This window comes from Pristiophorus japonicus, chromosome 3 (genome assembly GCF_044704955.1).
Source record: "Pristiophorus japonicus isolate sPriJap1 chromosome 3, sPriJap1.hap1, whole genome shotgun sequence".
Lineage (NCBI taxonomy): Eukaryota > Metazoa > Chordata > Chondrichthyes > Pristiophoridae > Pristiophorus > Pristiophorus japonicus.
The window spans coordinates 184,125,165-184,148,466 of record NC_091979.1 but is presented as its reverse complement, the minus strand read 5'-3'; the positions used below and the strand labels follow the sequence as shown (position 1 = coordinate 184,148,466).

At 46.5% G+C, this 23,302-nt stretch overlaps 2 protein-coding genes across 4 annotated transcripts in view; both read right to left on the bottom strand.

The window, feature by feature from the left end:
• cyp20a1 (cytochrome P450, family 20, subfamily A, polypeptide 1) overlaps nucleotides 1–11,259 on the bottom strand; it is an 84,294-nt gene extending 73,035 nt beyond the window's left edge. The window contains exons 1-2 of the mRNA XM_070874888.1: nucleotides 11,033–11,259; nucleotides 2,439–2,488 (exon numbers count right to left, since the gene is read on the bottom strand). Coding sequence (XP_070730989.1) covers nucleotides 2,439–2,488; nucleotides 11,033–11,104 — 122 coding nt within the window. The 5' untranslated portion in view covers nucleotides 11,105–11,259. The remainder of the gene's footprint in view (nucleotides 1–2,438; nucleotides 2,489–11,032) is intronic.
• A 265-nt stretch (nucleotides 11,260–11,524) lies between these two features.
• LOC139260021 (transmembrane protein 237-like) overlaps nucleotides 11,525–23,302 on the bottom strand; it is a 112,291-nt gene continuing 100,513 nt past the window's right edge. For 2 of the 3 annotated variants that reach the window (XM_070876078.1, XM_070876076.1), the window contains one exon: nucleotides 19,817–20,387. In XM_070876078.1, coding sequence (XP_070732179.1) covers nucleotides 20,326–20,387 — 62 coding nt within the window. In that variant the 3' untranslated portion in view covers nucleotides 19,817–20,325. Of the gene's footprint in view, nucleotides 11,847–19,816; nucleotides 20,388–23,302 lie in introns of those variants that run through there. The other variant, XM_070876077.1, reaches the window with a different exon arrangement.

Below are 23,302 nucleotides of genomic sequence, written 5' to 3'. Positions count from 1 at the left end.
AGGTTTAAGAAGGGAATTCCAGAGCTTAGGGCCTAGGCAACAGAAGGCACGGCCAACAATGGTTGAGTGATTACAATCACCGATGCTCAAGAAGGCAGAATTAGAGGAGCGCAGACATCACGGGGGGTTGTGGAGCTGGAGGAGATTACAGAGGCGGCGAGGCCATGGACGGATTTGAAAACAAGGATGAGAATTTTGAAATCGAAGCATTGCATAACTGGGAACCAATGTAGTTCAGCAAGCACAGAGGTGATGGATGAGCGAGACTTGGTACAAGTTAGGACAAGGGCAGCAGAGTTTTCGATCACCTCTAATTAACTTAAGGTAGAATGTGGGAGGCCAGCCAAGAGTGCATTGGAATAGTCAAGTCTAGAGGTAACAAAGGCATGTATGAGGGCTTCAGCAGCGGATGAGCTGAGGCAAGGGCGGAGATGGAAAGAGGTGGTCTTAGCTATGCTGCGGATATGTGGTCGCAAGCTCATTTCAGGGTCAAATATGACATCAAGGTTGCGAACAGTGTGGCTCAGCCACAGACAGAAGTTGGGAAGAAGGATGGAAGTCAGTGGCAAAGGAACGGAGTTTGTGGCGGGGACCGAAAACAATGGCTTCCATCTTCCCAATATTCAATTGGAGAAAATTTCTGCTCATCCAGAACTGGATACCGGAAAAGCAGACTGACAATTTGGAGACCATCTCCAACAAGAGAGTGTCTAACCACATCTCCTTGACACTCAAGGGGATCACCATCGTCAAATCCCCCACCATCAACATCCTGGGGGTCACTATTGACCAGAAACTCAACTGGACCAGCCACAGAAATATGTGGCTACAAGAACAGGTCAGAGGCTCAGTATTCTTTGGTGTGTGACTCACCTCCTGACTCCCAAAGCCTTTCCACCACCTACAAGACACAAGTCAAGAGTACCTGGATGAATGCAGCAACACTCAAGAAGCTCAACACCATCCAGGACAAAGCAGCCCGCTTGATCATGTAGCGCGAATGTTACTTACACTGCAGCAACTTGTCAAGGCTTCTTCGACAGCACCGCCCACACCCGCGACCTCTACCATAGAAACATATAAAATAGGTGCAGGAGTAGGCCATTCGGCCCTTCGAGCCTGCATCACCATTCAATAAGATCATGGCTGATCATTCACCTCAGTACCCCTTTCCTGCTTTCTCTCCATATCCCTTGGTCCCTTTAGCCGTAAGTGCCATATCTAACTCCCTCTTCAATATATCTAACAAACTGGCATCAACAACTCTCTGCAGTAGAGAATTCCACAGGTTCATAATTCTCTGAGTAACGAAATTTCTCTTCATCTCAGTCCTAAATGGCTTACCCCTTATCCTTGGACTGTGACCCCTGGTTCTGGACTTCAGGAACATTCTTTCTGCATCTAAACTGTCCAGTCCTGTCAGAATTTTATATGTTTCAATGAGATCCCCTCTCATTCTTCGAAACTCCTGTGAATACCGGCCCAGTGGCTCCAGTCTCTCCTCATATGTCAGTCCTGCCATCCCGGGAATCAATCTGGTGAACCTTCGCTGCACTCCCTCAATAGCAAGAACATCCTTCTTCAGATTAGGAGACCAAAACTGAACACAATATTCCAGGTGAGGCCTCACCAAGGCCCTGTACAACTGCAGTAAGACCTCCCTGCTCCTGTACTCAAATCCCCTAGCTATGAAGGCCAACATGCCATTTGCCTTCTTCACCGCCTGCTGTACCTACATGCCAACTTTCAATGACAGATGTACCATGACACGCAGATCTCGTTGCACCTTCCCTTTTCCTAATCTGCCGCCATTCAGATAATATTCTGCCACCAAAGCCTTAGAAGGATAAAAGCAGGAGGCGCATAGGAACACTACCACCTCCAAGTTCCACTCTAAGTCACACAGCATTCTGACTTGGAAATATATCACCATTCTTTTATCGCCACTGGGTCAAAATCGTGGCACTCCCTCCCTAACAGCACTCTGGGAATACCTTCACCATATGGACTGCAGTAGTTTAAGAAGGGAACTCACCACCACTTGCTCAAGGTCAACTTGGGACGGGCAATAAATGCTGGCCTTGCTACTGACATCCACATACCATGAATGAAATAAAAGATGGGCATAAAAGATCTCAAGGCGCCAATTCTAAGAAAAGGAGAGTTCTCTCCAGAGATCCAGTCAATATTGGTCCCTCAACTAACATCATTAAAACAGATTATCTGGTCATTAACTCATTGGTGTTTGTGGGACCTTGCTGTGCGCAAATAGGCTGCTGCATTTCCTACATTATAACATGACTACATTTCAAAAGTATTTCATTGGCTGTAAAGCGCTTAGAGGTGCTCTGAGGTCATGAAAGCCGCTATATAAATGCAAGACTTTCTTTTTTACTCTTTAATAAAATTTCAGGCCCGCGGTGCTAAGACTGACTTACTTCTCCTCTGTAGCCTTCATCCCTGGAATGCCAGATGCTTGCCTGGATGCCTGGCGAAAAAATACAAATAGTGACAGACCTGTATGCACCAGTACTGTACCCCAATGTTATACAGTGACAGATCTGTATGCACCAGTACTGTACCCCAGTGTTATACATAAAAACATAGAAAATAGGTGCAGCAGTAGGCCATCCGGCCCTTCGAGCCTGCACCACCATTCAATAAGATTATGGCTACTCATTCACCTCAGTACCCCTTTCCTGCTTTCTTTCCATACCCCTTGATCCCTTTAGCCATAAGGGCCATATCTAACTCCATCTTGAATATATCCAATGAACTGGCATCAACAACTCTCTGTGGTAGGGAATTCCACAGGTTAACAACTCTGAGGGAAGAAGTTTCTCCTCATCTCAGTCCTAACTGGCTTACCCCTTATCCTTAGACTGTGTCCCCTGGTTCTGGACTTGCCCAACATCGGGAACATTCTTCCTGCATCTAAACTGTCGAGTCCCGTCAGAATTTCATATGTTTCTATGAGATCCCCTCTCATGCTTCTAAACTCCAGTGAATAAAGGCCCAGTCGATCCAGTCTCTCCTCATGTCAGTCCAGCAATCCCGGGAATCAGTCTGGTGAACCTTCGCTGCACTCCCTCAATAGCAAGAACGTCCTTCCTCAGATTAGGAGACCAAAACTGAACACAATATTCCAGGTGAGGCCTCACCAAGGCCCTGTACAACTGCACTAAGACCTCCCTGCTCCTATACTCAAAACCCCTAGCTATGAAGGCCAACATACCATTTGCCTTCTTCACCGTCTGCTGTACCTGCATGCCAACTTTCAATGACTGATGTACCATGACACCCAGGTCTCGTTGCACCTCCCCTTTTCCGAATCTGCCACCATTCAGATAATATTCTGCCTTCGTGTTTTTGCCCCCAAAGTGGATAACCTCACATTTATCCACATTATACTGCATCTGCCATGCATTTGCCCACTCACTATTATCCACATTATACTGCATCTGCCATGCATTTGCCCACTCACCTAACCTGTTCAAGTCACCCTGCAGCCTCTTAGCGTCCTCCTCACACCGCCACCCAGTTTAGTGTCATCTGCAAACTTGGAGATATTATACTCAATTCCTTCATCCAAATCATTAATGTATATTGTAAAGAGCTGGGGTCCTAGCACTGAGCCCTGCGGCACCTCGCTAGTCAATGCCTGCCATTTTGAAAAGGACCCGTTTATCCCGACTCTCTGCTTCCTGTCTGCCAACCAGTTCTCTATCCACGTCAGTACATTACACCCAATACCATGTTCTTTAATTTTGCACACCAATCTCTTGTATGGGACCTTGTCAGAAGCCTTTTGAAAGTCCAAATACACCACATCCACGGGTTCTCCCTTGTCCACTCTACTATTTGCATTCTCAAAAAATTCCAGAAGATTTGTCAAGCATGATTTCCCTTTCATAAATCCATGCTGACTTGGACTGATCCTGTCACTGCTTTCCAAGTGCGCTGTTATTTCATCTTTAATAATTGATTCCAACATTTTCCCCACTACTGATGTCAGGCTAATTACCCGTTTTCTCTCTCCCTCCTTTTTTTAAAAAGTGGTGTTACATTACCTACCCAGTCCATAGGAACTGATCCAGAATCGATAGGCTGTTGGAAAATGATCACCAATGCATCCACTATTTCTAGGGTCACTTCCTTAAGAACTCTGGGATGCAGACTATTAGGCCACGGGGATTTATCAGCCTTCAATCCCATCAATTTCCCGCCGAAATAGGATATCCTTCAGTTCCTCCTTCTCACTAGACCCTTGGTCCCCTAGTACTTCTGGAAGGTTATTTGTGTCTTCCTTCGTGAAGACAGAATCAAAGTATTTGATCAACTGGTCTGCCATTTCTTTGTTCCCCATTATAAATTCACCTGAATCTGACTGCAAGGGACCTACGTTTGTCTTCACTAATCTTTTTCTCTTCGCATATCTATCGAAGCTTTTGCAGTCAGTTTTTATGTTCCCAGCAAGCTTCCTCTCATGCTCTATTTTCCCCCTCCTAATTAAACCCTTTGTCCTCCTCTGCTGAATTCTAAATTTCTCCCAGTCCTCAGGTTTGCTGCTTTTTCTGGCCAATTTATATGCCTCTTCCTTAGATTTAACACTATCCTTAATTTCCCTTGTTAGCCACGGTTGAGCCACCTTCCCCGTTTTATTTTTACTCCAGACAGGGATGTACAATTGCTGAAGTTCATCCATGTGATCTTTAAATGTTTGCCATTGCCTATCCACAATCAACCCTTTAAGTATCATTTGCCAGTCTATTCTAGCCAATTCATGTCTCATGCCATCGAAGTTACCTTTCCTTAAGTTCAGGACCCTAGTCTCTGAATTAACTGTGTCACTCTCCATCTTAATAAAGAATTCTACCATATTATGGTCACTCTTCCTGAAAGGGGCCTCGAACAACAAGATTGCTAATTAGTCCTTTCTCATTACACATCACCCAGTCTAGGATGGCCAGCTCTCTAGTTGGTTCCTCGACATATTGATCCAGAAAACCATCCCTAATACACACCAGGAAATCCTCCTCCACCATATTGCTACCTGTTTGGTTAGCCCAATCTATATGTAGTCACCCATGAAAGTCACCCATGAAAACTACTGTACCTTTATTGCATGCATCCCTAATTTCTTGTTTGATGCCGTCCCCAACCTCACTACTACTGTTTGGTGGTCTCGACACAACTCCCACGAGCGTTTTCTGCCCTTTGGTATTCCACAGCTCCACCCATACAGATTCCACATCATCCAAACTAATGTCCTTCCTTACTATTGCGTTAATTTCCTCTTTAACCAGCAGCTCTACCCCACCTCCTTTTCCTTTCTGCCTATCCTTCCTGAATGTTGAATACCCTTGGATGTCGAGTTCCCAGCCTTGGTCACTCTGGAGCTATGTCTCCGTGATGCCAATTATATCATATTCATTAATTGCTGAGTGTGCAGTTAATTTATCCACCTTATCCTTGCATTGAGGCACAGAGCCTTGAGGCTCGTCTTTCTAACACACTTTGCCCCTTTAGAATTTTGCTGCAATGTGGCCCTTTTTGATTTTTGTCTTGGGTTCTCTGTCCTCCACTTTTACTTTTCTTCTTTCTATCTTTTGCTTCTGCCCCCATTCTACTTCCCTCTGTCTTCCTGTGTAGGTTCCCATCCCCCTGCCATATTAGTTTAACTTCTCCCCAACAACACGAGCAAACGCTCCCCCGAGGACATTGGTTCCGCTCATGCCTAGATGCAGACCGTCCAGTTTGTGCTGGTCCCACCTCCCCCAGAACCGGTTCCAATGTCCCAGGAATTTGAATCCCTTCTGCACCACTCCTCAAGCCATGTATTCATCTGAGCTATCCTGCGATTCCTACTCTAACTAGCACGTGACACTGGTAGCAATCCTGAGAATACTACCTTTGAGGTCCTACTTTTTAATTTAACCCCTAGCTCCCTAAATTCAGCTTGTAGGACCTCATCTCGTTTTTTTTACCTATATCGTTGGTACCTACATGCACCACGACAACTGGCTATTCACCCTCCCCCTTCAAAATGTCCTGCAGCCGCTCCGAGACATCCTTGACCCTTGCACCAGGGAAGCAACATACCATCCTGGAGTCTCGATTGTACCCGCAGAAATGTCTATCTATTCCTCTTCCAATAGAATCCCCTACCACCAAAGCTCTCCCACTCTTTACTCTTTTTCCTTCCCTCCTGTGCAGTAGAACCACCCATGGTGCCATGGATTTGGCTGCTGCTGCCCTGCCCTGATGATTCATCCCCCCCAACAAAACCCTCTGTTTTGGAGGGGGATGACCACAGGGGACCTCTGCACTACCTTCCATCCATTGCTCTTCCTGTTGGTCATCCATTCTCTATCTGTCTGTGTAACCTTTACCTGCAGTAAGACCAACTCACTAAACGTGCTATTCACGGCATCCTCAGCATCGCGCGTGCTCCAGAGTGAATCCACCCGCAGCTCAAGTGCCGCAATGCAGTCTGTTAGGAGCTGCAGCAGATGTAGTTGTCAGGGACACTGGAAGCGTCCCCGAGTTCCCACATAGCACAGGAGGTGCATGACACGTGTCCGAGCTCTTCTGCCATGACTTAACCCTTAGATTAATTTAATTTGGCAACAACAATGATAAAGGTTACCTACTGATAGGGAAAAGAAAAAGAAAAACTACTCACCAATCACCAGCCAATCACTTACCCCCTTGGCTGTGACATCACCTTTCGATACAGTGCAGTGACAGACCTGTATGCACCAGTACTATACCCCAATGTTATACAGTGACAGACCTGTACCCACCAGTACTATATCCCAGTGTTATACAGTGACAGACCTGTACCCAGCAGTACTGTATCCACCAGTACTATATCCCAGTGTTATACAGTGACAGACCTATACCCACCAGTACTGTACCCCAGTGTTATAGTGACAGACCTGTATGCATCAGTACTGGACCCCACTGCTATACAGTGACAGACCTGTACTGACCAGTGCAGCAAACCACTGTTATCCAAATCAATCCCAAGTTTAAAAGTTTCATCCTAGGCTTAGTTGACAGAACTCTTGACTGAGTCAGAACGTTGTGTGTTCAAGCCCATTTCAGGAACCTGAGCATATAACGTAGGCTGATAATTGTGTGCAGTACTGAGCTCCTGACTACTCTCTGAAGTGTACATAAACTATCCCTTTGCATTATTCGAAATAGAGGAAGGGAGTACTCCTGGTGTCCTGGCCAATATTTATCCCTCAATCAACATCACTAAAAACAGCTTAAGTGGTCATTCCTTCATTGCTGTTTGTGGGACCTTGCTGTGCAAGAAACTGTATGCCGCATTTCCATATATTAAAAACAGTGAATGAACTTCAAAAATATTTGATACAATAAATAGGGAGAAACTGTTTCCAGTGGCAAATGGATCTGTAACTAGAGGGCACAGATTTAAGATAATTGGCAAAAGAACCAGAGGAGAGATCAGGAGATTTTTTTTAATGGCATTGTGCTCGTGAAAGTGTATTGGTATAAACACAAATTCTCCAATTGTGCAATGATTGAATACAGTGAGTGTCCTGCTTCTCTTCAAATGCTGGGCATTTCCGGCACTTATGGTTTACCCACTTATCTCATTCGGTTTGAATATGAAACTTCATTTACAGCGAAAACAGTGAACTAAACCAATTCAATGCAAGCACTCTCCTGTTTTAGCTCTTGTAGTGAAAAGCTGGACACTAATCTTCGATTGCCGAGCCCATAAAGAGGCATGTAAGATGGCTTAGGAATCAATGACAATTGATGATTCTAGATGCAGACACACAAAGGCTGTTATTATATATTTTAGATGCATTGACTGCAATTCAGCTAAGGGAAACTGGTCTCCCGCAGCACTGCTGTAACTCGTTAAGAAGCTTAATTCATGTGTCAGTAATGTGAAGGCATCTGAGCTAAATTTGATTCTTCGCACATGCATAGACATATTCGCATGTATGCACATTCACACACGCAGGCATATTTGCATGCGGTTCAGACATATTTGCATGCGCGCAGTTCAGACTCTCAGACACACGTAGAGATGCACCCTCACACATGCAGTTCACCAATGAGGACACGTGTACACATCATCATCATAGGCAGTCCCTTGGAAGCGAGGAAGATTTGCTTCCACTCCTGAAGTGAGTTCTTTGGTGGCTGAACAGTCCAATACGAAAGCCACAGACTCTGTCACAGGCGGGACAGATAGTTGTTGAGGGAAGGGGTGGGTGGGACTGGTTTGCCGCACGCTCTTTCCGCTGCCTGTGCTTCATTTCTGCATGCTCTCAGCGTTGAGACATGAGGTGCTCAGCACCCTCTCGGATGCACTTCCTCCACTTAGGGCGGTCTTGGGCCAGGGACTCCCAGGTGTCAGTGGGGGTGTTGCACTTTATCAGAGAGGCTTTGAGGGTGTCCTTGTAGCGTTTCCGCTGCCCACCTTTGGCTCGTTTACCGTGAAGGAGCTCAGAGTAGAGCACTTGCTTTGGGAGTCTCGTGTCTGTCTTGTGGACTATGTGGCCTGCCCAGCGGAGCTGATCGAGTGTGGTCAGTCCTTCAATGCTGGGGATGTTGCCTGAATGAGGACGCTGATGTTGGTGCGCCTGTCCTCCCAAGGGATTTGTAGGATCTTGCGGAGACATCTTTGGTGATATTTCTCCAGCAACTTGAGGTGTCTACTGTACATGGTCCATGTCTCTGAGCCATACAGGAGGGCAGGTATTACTACAGCCCTGTAGACCATGAGCTTGGTGGCAGTTTTGAGGGCTTGATCTTCAAACACTCTTTTCCTCAGGCTGCACTGGCACACTGGAGGTGTTGTTGTATCTCATCGTCGATGCCTGCTCTTATTGATAGGAGGCTCCCGAGATATGTGAAGTGGTCCACGGTGTCCAGGGCCGCGCCTTGGATCTTGATGACTGGGGGTGGCGGCGCTGTGCGGTGAGGACAAGCTGGTGGAGGACCTTTGTCTTACTGATGTTTGGCGTAAGTCCCATGCTTTCGTACGCCTCAGCAAATACGTCGACTATGTCCTGGAGTTCAGCCTCTGTATGTGCGCAGACGCAGGCGTCATCCGCGTACTGTAGTTCGACGACAGAGGTTGGGGTGGTCTTGGATCTGGTCTGGAGACGGCGAAGGTTGAACAGGTTTCCACTGGTTCTGTAGTTTAGTTCCACACCAGCGGGGAGCTTGTTGACTGTGAGATGGAGCATGGCGGCGAGAAAGATTGAGAAAAGGGGTGGGTCGATGACGCAGCCCTGTTTGACCCCGGTCCGGATGTGGTTTGGGTCTGTGATGGATCCATTGGTAAGGATCACGGCCTGCATGTCGCCGTGGAGCAGGCGGAGGATGGCAACGAACTTTTGGGGGCATCCGAAACAGAGGACGACGCTCCATAGACCCTCGTGGTTGACAGTGTCAAAGGCCTTTGTAAGGCCGAAGGTCATGTATAAGGGCTGGCGCTGTTCCCTGCATTTTTGCTGTAGCTGTCGCGCTGCGAAAATCATGTCCGTTGTGCCCCGTAGGGGACGAAATCTGCACTGTGACCCCGGGAGGAGCTCCTCAGCCACGGGAAGATGATGGTTGAGGAGGTCTCTAGCGACGACTTTCCCAGTGGCTGATAGCAATGTCCTAGGGGGAGTGTTTGCTAGTGCTGTTGGGGAGGAGTTAAACTAATATGGCAGGGGGATGGGAACCAATGCAGGGAGACAGAGGGAAACAAAAAGGAGACAAAAGCAAAAGACAGAAAGGAGATAAGGGAATTAAGGGTTATGGGGAGAGGGCGGGTAAGTGGAGCCGAGTCCACGGCCAGATCAGCCATGATCTTATTGAATGGCGGAGCAGGCTCGAGGGGCTAGATGGCCTATTCCTGTTCCTAATTCTTATGTTCTTATGCAGTTCACAAATGCGGACTCACGTAGAGATCCTCCCTCACACATGCAGTTCATAAATGCAGACACACGTAGCGATGCATCCTCATACGTGCAGTTCACAAATGCGGATAGTGCACATGCGGGGATTGGGGAAACAGGAAGGGCGTAGGGATTGGGGTAACAAGGAGAGTGTGTGGATTGGGGTAACAAGGAGGGCGTGGGGATTGGGGTAACAAGGAAGGCGTGGGGAATTGGGGTAACAAGGAGGGCGTGGGGAATTGGGGTAACTAGGAGGGATTGAGGTAACAAGGAGGGCGTGGGGATTGAATTAACAAGGAGGGATTGGGGTAACAAGGTGGGATTGAGGTAATAAGGAGGGTGTGGGGAGTGGGGTAACAAGGAGGTCGTGGGGATTGGGGTAACTAGGAGGGATTGAGGTAACAAGGAGGGCATGGGGATTGTGGTAACAAGGAGGGATTGAGGTAATAAGGAGGGCGTGGGGATTGTGGTAATAAGGAGGGCGTGGGGTTTGGGGTAACAAGGAGGGCGTGGGGATTGGGGTAACAAGGAGGGTGTGGGGTTTGGGGTAACAAGAAGGGCGTGGGGATTGGGTAACAAGGAGGGCGTGGGGATTGGGGTAACAAGAAGGGCGTGGGGATTGGGTAACAAGGAGGGCGTGGGGATTGGGGTAACAAGAAGGGCGTGGGGATTGGGGTAACAAGGAGGGCGTGGGGATTGAGATAACAAGGAGGGCGTGGGGATTGAGATAACAAGGAGGACGTGGGGATTGGGGTAACAAGGAGGTCGTGGGGATTGGGGTAACAAGGAGGGCATGGGGTTTGGGGTAACAAGGAGGGCGTGGGAATTGGGGTAACAAGGAGGGCGTGGGGACTGGGGCAATGGGGGCTGTTAAGAGTCTGTGCTGATATTGGAAGAGGAGCCAGGAGCCCTCCCCCAAATTCTGCCCCTTCCCCTACCCTCGGTCCCATTACCGGGGCCTGGGACCCGCAGGGTTCACTCGACTGCAACGCTCCGGGAGCTGACCGGGAAAGGCCCAGGATCGCCGCCAGTCTGAGCCAAGCCTCCCTCCCTGTGCGAGCCAGTGTGGCCGTGGTCTAGGCCTCTCTTACCGGGTAGAGGTACAGCACGGCGCTGATCAGGAAAACCACGAAGGTAATGGCGAATATCGCGAAATCCAGCATGGTGCTGGCCTCAAGCTAAACCTGGGCCTTGGTCTGTAGCTGGAACCCGATCCGATCCGATCCGATCCGATCCTCCGCCTCACTCCCGCACGGACACGTCCGCGCAGAGTACCGCTCGCTCTCCGTCTCCACAGCAACCCAGGTCAAGCCCCAGTGTCTCAATCCCGGTCCCACCCCCTCCCGGTGTCTTAATCCAGGTCCCCGCCCACGGTGTCTCAATCCTAGTGCCCCAATCCCAGTCCTCCAATCCCGGTCCCCGCTGTCTCAATCCTCGTCCCCAATCCAGGTGTCACCATCCTGGAACTGTATCCCTGCCTGAATTCAATCTCTTGCTCAGCAGAGGAGGGAGAAAGTTGGGTAAAGAAATAGTACTTTGAAATATGCCAGTCAACATTTTGAGAAATCACTGGCTAATATTTTAATTCATACTTCATTTTTATTGTGATACTGTAGTACACTGCATATTTCAAACAAATTTGAGGGGAACTTGCATTTATATAGCACCTTTCACAGTCTCAGGATGTCCAAAAGAGCTTTTGAAGCGTAGTCACTGTTGTAATGTGGGAAACACGGCAGCCAAGTTGTGCACAGCAAGGTCCCACAAACAGCAATGAGATGAATGACCAATCTGTTTTAGTGATGTTGGTTGAGATAAATATTGGTTGAGATAAATATTAGCCGAGACACCAGGAGACCTTCCTTGCTCTTCTTCAAATAGTGCCGTGGAATCTTTCAAGTCTACCTGAAAAGGTAGATAGGGCCTCCGTTACACATCTAATCCGAAATGTTGTGCTGAAAAGTCTGGAGGGGTACTCGAACCCATAACCTTCTGACTCAGGACTGAGCCACGGCTGACATTTTCAAATTACAATCAACTCTAACGCGACCTGTGGCATTGATCTGACTCACGGTCTATGCAACCTGGTCACGCAGTCCTATTTGTGCTTAAATTATTTATCCGTTTGTCCTGCTGGAACTTAGTAGGCCTTGAGGTTTGGAAGAGGTTGTGCCTAACACTGGTAGATAAATCCTAAATCAGATCCTCAAGCTATGTTGGTATCAGTAACTCGAGGTATTTTTAAAAATTCATACAGGCGATGTGGACACGCCCGCATTTATTAGCCGAGAGAAGGTGGTGGTGAGCCGCCTTCTTGAATAAGTGACTTATTTGCCAACTTAAGTTAATTTAAGGGTTAAGTCATGGCAGGAGAGCCCAGACTCATGTCATGCTCCTCCTGTGCTATGTGTCAGGGTCACTTCCCTGGCTACTATGTGTGGGAAGTGTATCCAGCTGCAGCTCCTGTCAGACCGCATTGCAGCACTGAAGCTGTGCATGGATTCACTCTGGAGCATCCGTGATGCTGAGGATGTCGTGAATATCACATTTAGTGAATTGGTCACACCGCAGGTAAAGGTTACAAAGGCAGATAGGGAATGGGTAACCATCAGGCAAAGCAGGAGTAGGAAAATAGTGCAGGGGTCCCCTGCGGTCATCTCCCTCCAAAACAGATATACAGCTTTGGATACTGTTGGGGGAGATGGCTCATCAGAGGAAGGCAGCAGCAGCCAAGTTCATGGCACCATGGGTGGCTCTGCTGGGCAGGAAAAAGAGGGGAGCTTTGTGGTAGGGGATTCTATTGTAAGGGGAATAGATAGGCGTTTCTGCAGCCGCAATCGAGACTCCAGGATGGTATGTTACCTCCCTGGTGCAAGGGTCAAGGATGTCTTGGAGCGGCTGCAAGGCATTCTGAAGGAAGTGGATGAACAGCCAGTTGTCGTGGTGCATATAGGTTAAAAAAAAAACAGGATGCCATGTGCTAGTCAGAGTAGAAATAGCAGGTTAGTTAAGATGAATATGTGGCTTGAGGAATGGTGCTAGAGGGAGGGATTCAAATTCCTGGGACATTGGAACCGGTTCTGGGGGTGGAGGGGTGGGACCAGTACAAACCAGACGGTCTGCACCTGGGCAGGACCGGAACCGATGTCCTAGAGGGAAGTATTTGCAAGTGCTGTTCGGAAAGGTTTAAACTAATATGGCACGGGGATGGAAATCTATGCTGGGAGACAGAGGGAAGTAAAATGGGGGCTGAAGCAAAAGGTAGAAAGGAGATAAGGAAAAGTGGAAGGCAGAGAAATCAAGGGCAAAAATCAAAAAGGGCCACATTACAACATAATTCTAAAAGGACAAATTCTAAAAGTGTTTAAAAAAAACAAGCCTAAAGACTCTGTGAATTAATGCAAGGAGCATTCATAATAAGGTGGATGAATTAACTGCGCAGATAGCTGTTAATGGATATGATGTAATTGGGATTACGGAGACATGGCTCCAGGGTGACCAAGGTTGGGAACTCAACATCCAGGGGTATTCAATATTCAGGAAGGATAGACAGAAAGGAAAAGGAGGTGGGGTAGTGTTGCTGGTTAAAGAGGAGATTAACGCAATAGTAAGGAAGCACATTAGCTTGGATGATGTGGAATCTGTATGGGTAGAGCTGCGGAACACTAAAGGGCAGAAAATGCTCATGGGAGTTGTGTACAGACCACCAAACAGTAATGAGGTTGGGGACAGCATCAAACAAGAAATTAGGGATGCGTGCAATAAAGGTACAGCAGTTATCATGGGCGACTTTAATCAACATATCGATTGCGCTAACCAAACTGGTAGCAGGATGGTGGAGGAGGACTTCCTGGAGAGTATTAGGGATGGTTTTCGAGACCAATATGTCGAGGAACCAACTAGAGCTGGCCATCCTAGACTGGGTTTTGTGTAATGAGAGAGGATTAATTAGCAATCTTGTTGTGCGAGGCCACTTGGGGAAGAGTGACCATAATATGGTAGAATTAGTCATTAAGATGGAGAGTGACACAGCTAATTCAGAGATGAGGGTCCTGAACTTAAAGAAAGGTAACTTCGATGGTATGAGACGTGAATTGGCTAGGATAGACTGGTGAAGGATACTTAAAGGATTGATGGTGGATAGGCAATGGCAATCATTTAAAGATCACATAGATGAACTTCAACAGTTATACATCTCTGTCTGGCGTAAAAATAAAACGGGGAAGGTGGCTCAACCGTGGGTAACAAGGGAAATTAGGGATAGTGTTAAATCCAAGGAAGAGGCATATAAATTGGCCAGAAAAAGCAGCAAACCTAAGGACTGGGAGAAATTAAAAATTCAGCAGAGGAGGACAAAGGGTTTAATTAAGCGGGGGAAAATAGAGTACAAGAGGAAGCTTGCCGGGAACATTTAAACTGACTGCAAAAGCTTCGAGAGATATGTGAAGAGAAAAAGATTAGTGAAGATAAATGTAGATCCCTTGCAGTCGGATTCAGGTGAATTTATAATGGGGAACAAAGAAATGGCAGACCAATTGAACAAATACTTTGTGTCTTCCTTCATGAAGACAGAACCAAATAACCTTCCGGAAGTACTAGGGGAACGAAGGTCGAGTGAGAAGAAGGAACTGAAGGATATCCTTATTAGGCGGGAAATTGTGTTAGGGAAATTGATGGGATTGAAGGCCGATAAACCCCGAGGCCTGATAGTCTGCATCCCAGAGTACTTAAGGAAGTGTCCCTAGAAATAATGGATGCATCGGTGATCATTTTCCAACAGTCTATTGACTCTGGATCAGTTCCTATGGACTGGAGGGTAGCTAATGTGTAACACCACTTTTTAAAAAGGGAGGGAGAGAGAAAACGGGTAATTATAGGCCAGTTAGCCTGACATCAGTAGTGGGGAAAATGTTGGAATCAATTATCAAGGATGAAGTAGCAGCGCATTTGGAAAGCAGTGATAGGATCGGTCCAAGTCAGCATGGATTTATGAAAGGGAAATCATGCTTGACAAATATTCTGGAATTTTGAGGATGTAACTAATAGAGTGGACAAGAGAGAACCAGTGGATGTGGTGTATTTGGACTTTCAAAAGGCTTTTGACAAGGTCCCACACCAGAGATTGGTGTGCAAAATCAAAGCACGTGGTATTAGGGGTAATGTACTGACGTGGATAGAGAACTGGTTGGCAGACAGGAAGCAGAGAGTAGGAATAAACGGGTCCTTTTCAGAATGGCAGGCGGTGACTAGTGGGGTACTGCAAGGTTCAGTGCTGGGACCCCAGCTATTTACAATATACATTAATGATTTAGATGAAGGAATTGAATATAATATCTCCAAGTTTGCAGATGACACTAAGCTGGGTGGCAGTGTGAGCTGTGAGGAGAATGCTAAGAGGCTGCAGGGTGACTTGGACATGTTAGGTGATTGGGCAAATCCATGGCAGATGCAGTGTAATGTAGATATATGTGAGGTTATCCACTTTGGTGGCAAAAACAGGAAGGCAGAATATTATCTGAATGGTGACAGATTAGGAAAAGGGGAAGTGCAACGAGACCTGGGTGTCATGGTTCATCAGTCATTGAAAGTTGGCATGCAGGTACAGCAGGTGGTGAAGGCGGCAAATGGCATGCTGGCCTTCATAGCGAGAGGATTTTAGTATAGGAGCAGGGAGGTCTTACTGCAGTTGTACAGGGCCTTGGCGAGGCCACACCTTGAGTATTGTGTGCAGTTTTGGTCTCCTAATCTGAGGAAGGACATTCTTGCTATTGAGGGAATGCAGCAAAGGTTCTCCAGAGTGATTCCCGGGATGGCAGCAATGACATACGAAGAAAGACTGGATTGACTTAGGCTTATATTCACTGGAATTTAGAAGAATGAGAGGGGATTTCATTGAAACATATAAAATTCGGACGGGATTGGACATGTTGGATGCAGGAAGAATATTCCCGATGTTGGTGAAGTCCAGAACCAGGGGTCACAGTCTAAAGATAAGGGGTAAGCCATTTAGGACCGAGATGAGGAGAAACTTCTTCACTCAGAGAATTGTGAACCTGTGGAATTCTCTACCACAGAAAGTTGTTCAGGCCAATTTGTTAGATATATTCAAAAGGGAATTAGATGTGGCCCTTATGGCTAAAGGGATCAAGGGTTTATGGAGAGAAAGCAGGAATGGGGTACTGAAGTTGCATGATCAGCCATGATCATATTGATTGGTGGTGCAGGCCAAAGGGCCTACTCCTGCACCTATTTTCTATGTTTCTATGTTTACTTGGCCATTTTAGAGCACAGTTAGGAGTCAACCACATTGCTGTGGGTCTGGAGTCACACATAAGCCAGACCAGGTAAGGACGGCAGATTTCCTTCCCTAAAGGACATTAGTGAACCAGGTGGGATTTTAATGACAATCCGGTATTTTCACGGTATCCATGACTAACACCAGTTTTTTTAAATTCCAAGTTTATTTAATTGAATTTAAATTCCCCAGCTGCCGTGGTGGGATTTGAATAATGTCTCAGATCCTTGGTCTGAGTTACTCGTCCAATAGCCTAACCCCTATGCTACCGTACCCTCGATGAATGCGGATGTAGCCCCTGAAGTTTCATACTGCAACCAAGACAATAGGCTTGGATATTGCTGTTCCACAAGTGAATCCATCGGAGTCATTTGGAAGAAAAATCCTTTTTATTCAAAATACAGCATTCATGTTCACTAAGTGAATGAGGCTATGTGTGTGTCCTGAGGCACTGGGTGACTCTGCTAGACTTTTCTGTAAGGGGTATGTTTTACCGCATCCTGCTGCTTGCTTCTCCCCTCCCACCAGTCCCTCCATTCAGACATCTCCTCAATTCATCCAAGCCCCCACAACAGCCTAGCGTATGGATTGTGCCCTGTCAACCATCACTACTGGTGTGTGACCGGCTGCCAGCAATCTTATTTTGTGAGGTAGGTATTGAAGATGTCAGTTTCCTGCTTCCCTCTTCCACTCTGTGCCCCAAGTCACTTCACTTGGAGATAGAGGGAAACAAAAAGGAGGCAAAAACAAAAGACAGAAAGGAGATGAGGAAAAGTGGAGGGCAGAGAAACCCAAGGCAAAGAACAAAAAGGGCCATTGTACAGCAAAATTCTAAAAGGACAGAGGGTGTTAAAAAAACAAGCCTAAAGGCTTTGTGTCTTAATGCAAGGAGTATCCGCAATAAGGTGGATGAATTAACTGTGCAAATAGATGTTAACAAATATGATGTGATTGGGATTACGGAGACGTGGCTCCAGGATGAGCAGGGCTGGGAACTCAACATCCAGGGGTATTCAACATTCAGGAAGGATAGAATAAAAGGAAAAGGAGGTGGGGTAGCATTGCTGGTTAAGGAGGAGATTAAGGCAATAGTTAGGAAGGACATTAGCTTGGATGATGTGGAATCTATATGGGTAGAGCTGCAGAACACCAAAAGGCAAAAAACGTTAGTGGGAGTTGTGTACAGACCTCCAAACAGTAGTAGTGATGTTGGGGAGGGCATCAAACAGGAAATTAGGGGTGCATGCAATAAAGGTGCAGCAGTTATAATGGGTGACTTTAATATGCACATAGATTGGGCTAACCAAACTGGAAGCAATACGGTGGAGGAGGATTTTCTGGAGTGCATAAGGGATGGTTTTTTAGACCAATATGTCGAGGAACCAACTAGGGGGGAGGCCATCTTAGACTGGGTGTTATGTAATGAGAAAGGATTAATTAGCAATCTCGTTGTGCGAGGCCCCTTGGGGAAGAGTGACCATAATATGGTGGAATTCTGCATTAGGATGGAGAATGAAACAGTTAACTCAGAGACCATGGTCCAGAACTTAAAGAAGGCTAACTTTGAAGGTATGAGGCGTGAATTGGCTGAGATGGATTGGCGAATGATACTTAAGGGGTTGACTGTGGATGGGCAATGGCAGACATTTAGAGAACGCATGGATGAACTACAACAATTGTACATTCCTGTCTGGCATAGAAATAAAAAAGGGAAGGTGGCTCAACCGTGGCTATCAAGGGAAATCTGGGATAGTATTAAAGCCAAGGAAGTGGCATACAAATTGGCCAGAAATAGCAGCGAACCTGGGGACTGGGAGAAATTTAGAACTCAGCAGAGGAGGACAAAGGGTTTGATTAGGGCAGGGAAAATGGAGTATGAGAAGAAGCTTGCAGGGAACATTAAGACGGATTGCAAAAGTTTCTATAGATATGTAAAGAGAAAAAGGTTAGTAAAGACAAATGTAGGTCCCCTGCAGTCAGAATCAGGGGAAGTCATAACGGGGAACAAAGAAATGGCGGACCAATTGAACAAGTACTTTGGTTCGGTATTCACGAAGGAGGACACGAACAACCTTCCGGTTATAAAAGGGGTCGGGGGGTCTAGTAAGGAGGAGGAACTGAGGGAAATCCTTATTAGCCGGGAAATTGTGTTGGGGAAATTGATGGGATTGAAGGCTGATAAATCCCCAGGGCCTGATGGACTGCATCCCAGAGTACTTAAGGAGGTGGCCTTGGAAATAGTGGATGCGTTGACAGTCATTTTCCAACATTCCATTGACTCTGGATCAGTTCCTATGGAGTGGAGGGTAGCCAATGTAACCCCACTTTTTAAAAAAGGAGGGAGAGAGAAAACAGGGAATTATAGACCGGTCAGCCTGACATCGGTAGTGGGTAAAATGATGGAATCAATTATTAAGGATGTCATAGCAGTGCATTTGGAAAGAGGTGACATGATAGGTCCAAGTCAGCATGGATTTGTGAAAGGGAAATCATGCTTGACAAATCTTCTGGAATTTTTTGAGGATGTTTCCAGTAGAGTGGACAAGGGAGAACCAGTTGATGTGGTATATTTGGACTTTCAGAAGGCGTTCGACAAGGTCCCACACAAGAGATTGATGTGCAAAGTTAGAGCACATGGGATTGGGGGTAGTGTACTGACATGGATTGAGAACTGGTTGTCAGACAGGAAGCAAAGAGTAGGAGTAAATGGGTACTTTTCAGAATGGCAGGCAGTGACTAGTGGGGTACCGCAAGGTTCTGTGCTGGGGCCCCAGCTGTTTACATTGTACATTAATGATTTAGATGAGGGGATTAAATGTAGTATCTCCAAATTTGCGGATGACACTAAGTTGGGTGGCAGTGTGAGCTGCGAGGAGGATGCTGTGAGGCTGCAGAGCGACTTGGATAGGTTAGGTGAGTGGGCAAATGCATGGCAGATGAAGTATAATGTGGATAAATGTGAGGTTATCCACTTTGGTGGTAAAAACAGAGAGACAGACTATTATCTGAATGGTGACAGATTAGGAAAAGGGGAGGTGCAAAGAGACCTGGGTGTCATGGTACATCAGTCATTGAAGGTTGGCATGCAGGTGCAGCAGGCGGTTAAGAAAGCAAATGGCATGTTGGCCTTCATAGCAAGGGGATTTGAGTACAGGGGCAGGGAGGTGTTGCTACAGTTGTACAGGGCATTGGTGAGGCCACACCTGGAGTATTGTGTACAGTTTTGGTCTCCTAACCTGAGGAAGGACATTCTTGCTATTGAGGGAGTGCAGCGAAGGTTCACCAGACTGATTCCCGGGATGGCGGGACTGACCTATCAAGAAAGACTGGATCAACTGGGCTTGTATTCACTGGAGTTCAGAAGAATGAGAGGGGACCTCATAGAAACATATAAAATTCTGACGGGGTTAGACAGGTTAGATGCAGGAAGAATGTTCCCAATGTTGGGGAAGTCCAGAACCAGGGGTCACAGTCTAAGGATAAGGGGTAAGCCATTTAGGACCGAGATGCGGAGGAACTTCTTCACCCAGAGAGTGGTGAACCTGTGGAATTCTCTACCACAGAAAGTTGTTGAGGCCAATTCACTAAATATATTCAAAAAGGAGTTAGATGAGGTCCTTACTGCTAGGGGGATCAAGGGGTATGGCGAGAAAGCAGGAATGGGGTACTGAAGTTGAATGTTCAGCCATGAACTCATTGAATGGCGGTGCAGGCTAGAAGGGCCGAATGGCCTACTCCTGCACCTATTTTCTATGTTTCTATGTTTCTATGTTTAATCCTCGACCAGGGAGCTGGATCTGAATGCAGGTGCCAGGTATTAATTACTTTGTGCTGATCTACTCTACACACAATCCACGAATATTACTACTTCCTGTATTGGACAGCAAGGAACTATAATGTCAGATTTGGACAACCTTTCAAATTCTCTCCAACACAGCTGGAGATTGTCTTTGGGATAAAAAGTATGAACATCTGCACAATATAATTTCATCACAAACAACTGTACAAATAGTATTTCAAAGTACCCTATAGAAAACCATTCAGACTTAATTTGATACACTTCTGAATGGTATTAAATCATACATCAGTTTATGCTTTGGCTTTCTCATCAGGTTCGACCATGTCATTCGTGTGTGGTCCAAACTCCAATTCTGCAAAAGAAAGTGAAAGCTTTAGTACAGTGGGATCTCTTCACAATTAGACACCAGTTCAGTAGCAAAGGTTCAGCCCATCAAGAGTGTCATCAGCCAGATGATAACCTGACATTCTGAGTTATATTTTCCTCTTAACTATCTTTCAAATAACTTCTGGCAAACCTGGACATCAGTTTGTCGATGTGCCAAGCTGACTCCACCTTATCTACAGCAACTTTATCCCACCATGGAACTTCCGACTTTAACTATGGACTCCCTTCCTATTGTCTCCTCTCTCTTCCTTGTTTACTGCCAGAATATATGTATCCTAATCTTGCTATGTAACCAGGCCCATGTAACTTGAGTTTCCCAAAGTCCATTTGCGTGTGTGTTTTGCCTGCCACTCCGGACCTGAGCCCATCACTTCTACTTCCACTTTACCCCTCCTAGACCCCTCTCTCCTGTCATCATGCTTCTTTCAGTTCTCGCCTAGAGTACACTGCCCTCCCAAATCCCTACCCCAACCCTTTAGCATTCCCCGACCTTCCTACTGTCATGCCGCCGCCCCAGGTTTGACTCTCAGATAAGCCTACAGTATCCGTCTGTGCCTCTCTTTGAATTCTCTCAAGGGCCCACTGAGGCACCAGTCACTGCCTCCTGATGAGTAGCAACCCCAAATGCTCCATCCTACTCTCTCGCTGACCTTTCCGCCCAATGCGCCTGCTGAGGGCTAATCTTTCTTACCCCCTTCCCGTCCAACTCACGTCTCTGTGTTGACCCTGTGACTCTGCCAGTGGATCAGCTATACAGTCACGGTGGCAGTGTGGCTCTTATCACCAAATCACACCATGGTCTGTCCCCTACTCCTTTGGCACCTTCTCTTCATTTGAGCATCTCACCTTGTTCAACCCCCCTTGTCTCATTTAAAATCCTCATTCTCTATCGCCGACCCAAGTATCATGAAAAGTTTCTCACCGGGATAGCTTCATTGCTTTCCTTCCTCAGTCTCTGCTCTCAGCGACTTCTCATCCTTGGTGATTTTAACCTCCGTCTCAACTAATCATGCTCTCTCTCCTCTGAATTCACTGCCCTCCTGTCCTCCCTTAATCTCTCCATCTACATAAACTCTCCAATATTCATGGCCACTCCCTTGACCTTGCCATTTCACGTGGTCTCGCTACTCCCAACATGTTAATCACAGATAAGGCCATTTCTGACCCACTTCCTTTTATGCCTCTCCACCCAGAACCCCCTTCCCCTCCCAGCCCTACTTCCTTCTGTGTCCGCCCTTGGAAAAACTCTCCCAATTTACTTACAACTGACTTTTAAAATCCCAACGGTCTAGCCTTTGACAAAGGGTCATCGACCTGAAACGTTAACTCTGTTTCTCACTCCACAGATGCTGCCTGACCTGCTGAGTATTTCCAGCATTTTCTGTTTTTATGTCTAGCCTTTGGCTCTTCATTCACTACAATATTTCTGCAGCTACCGATCTGCTCAACCACACACTCACCTCCGCCTTTGAGCCCTCGTACCCATTAAAATCATTACTTTCTCTAACCCTGGTCGTTCTTTCTGGTACGGCCCTCAACTCTGCTCCTTTCGGTCCAAGAGACAGATTTTAATGTATATGGCAGACAACTGGTTTAGCCATTCACTGCCAAATCTGGCCAGACCACAAAGCACTCTCGGGTCCTGCTCTCCTCTGTCAAAACTGCTCACTATTCCAGGATCATCATGGAATGCAAAGATAACTCCCGGCTTCTTTTCTCTACTAACACCATCTTCTTAAACCGCTCTCCCCTGCCTCCTCCACCCTCACCTCCAATAGGTATGAGGAGCTCATGAACTTCTTTGTCACTAAGATTGAGACCATCCATTCGGTTGCCTCTGCTGCTTCCATCCCTTCCCCAGCTCACTGTGCCAAACTTCCTCTAAGGTTCCACCTGCTCTAGCCCTAAACTCGCATCTTTCTCTAGTTTCTCTCCGATCTCCCCTCGTGCCCCCTCTGAGCTCACCTTGCCCATAAGACCCCCCTCCTACTCCCTCGATCCTATTCCCACCCAACTTCCATTCCTGGCCGCCATGTTAGCCGATATTGTTAATGGTTCTCTCTCCTCCAGCACTGTCCCCTCTCCTTCAAATCTACCATAGCTTTCTCATCCTCAAACTGAATTTGAAATTCTACCATGTTAATCCCAAGAGGTTCCTTTACTATGAGATCATTAATTAATCCAGTCTCATTACACATTACCAATTCTAAAATAGTCTTCTCCCTGGTTGGTTCCACAACGCATTGTTCTTGGAAACCATCCCAAATACACTCTATGAACTCTTCCTCAAGGCTACCGTTGCCAATTTGATTTGTCCAATCAGTGTGAAGATTAAAATCACCCATGATTATTGACATACGCTTCTTACAAGCTTCCATTATTTCTTGATTTATATTCTGTCCTATAGTGTAGCTACTGTTAGGAGGCCTATAGACTACTCCCACCAGTGACTTCTCTCCCTTATTATTTCTTATCTCTATCCAAACTGATTCTACATCTTGATCTTCTGAGCCAATATCATTTCTCATGACTGCACTTTATTAACAGAGCTACCCCACCTCCTTTTCCTTTCTGCCTATCCTTCTGAAATGTCAAATACCCTTGAATATTCAGTTCCCAGCCTTCGTCACCTTGCTACCACGTCTCTGAATTGGCTGTCAGATCATACCCAGTTATTTCTAGTTCTGCGGTCAACTCATCTATCTTGTTATGATTGCTACATGCATTTAGATAAAGAGTGTTATGTTCAGAATTACTCCACAAGACTGTATATCTTACGCTCAAACTGTTGTGACCTTGGTCTCTTTATTGTAACTCCAGAGTGAGGAGGCAGCATGGTTATCTGCCTTTTATACCTGCTTGCCCAAGGGGTGCAGGTGA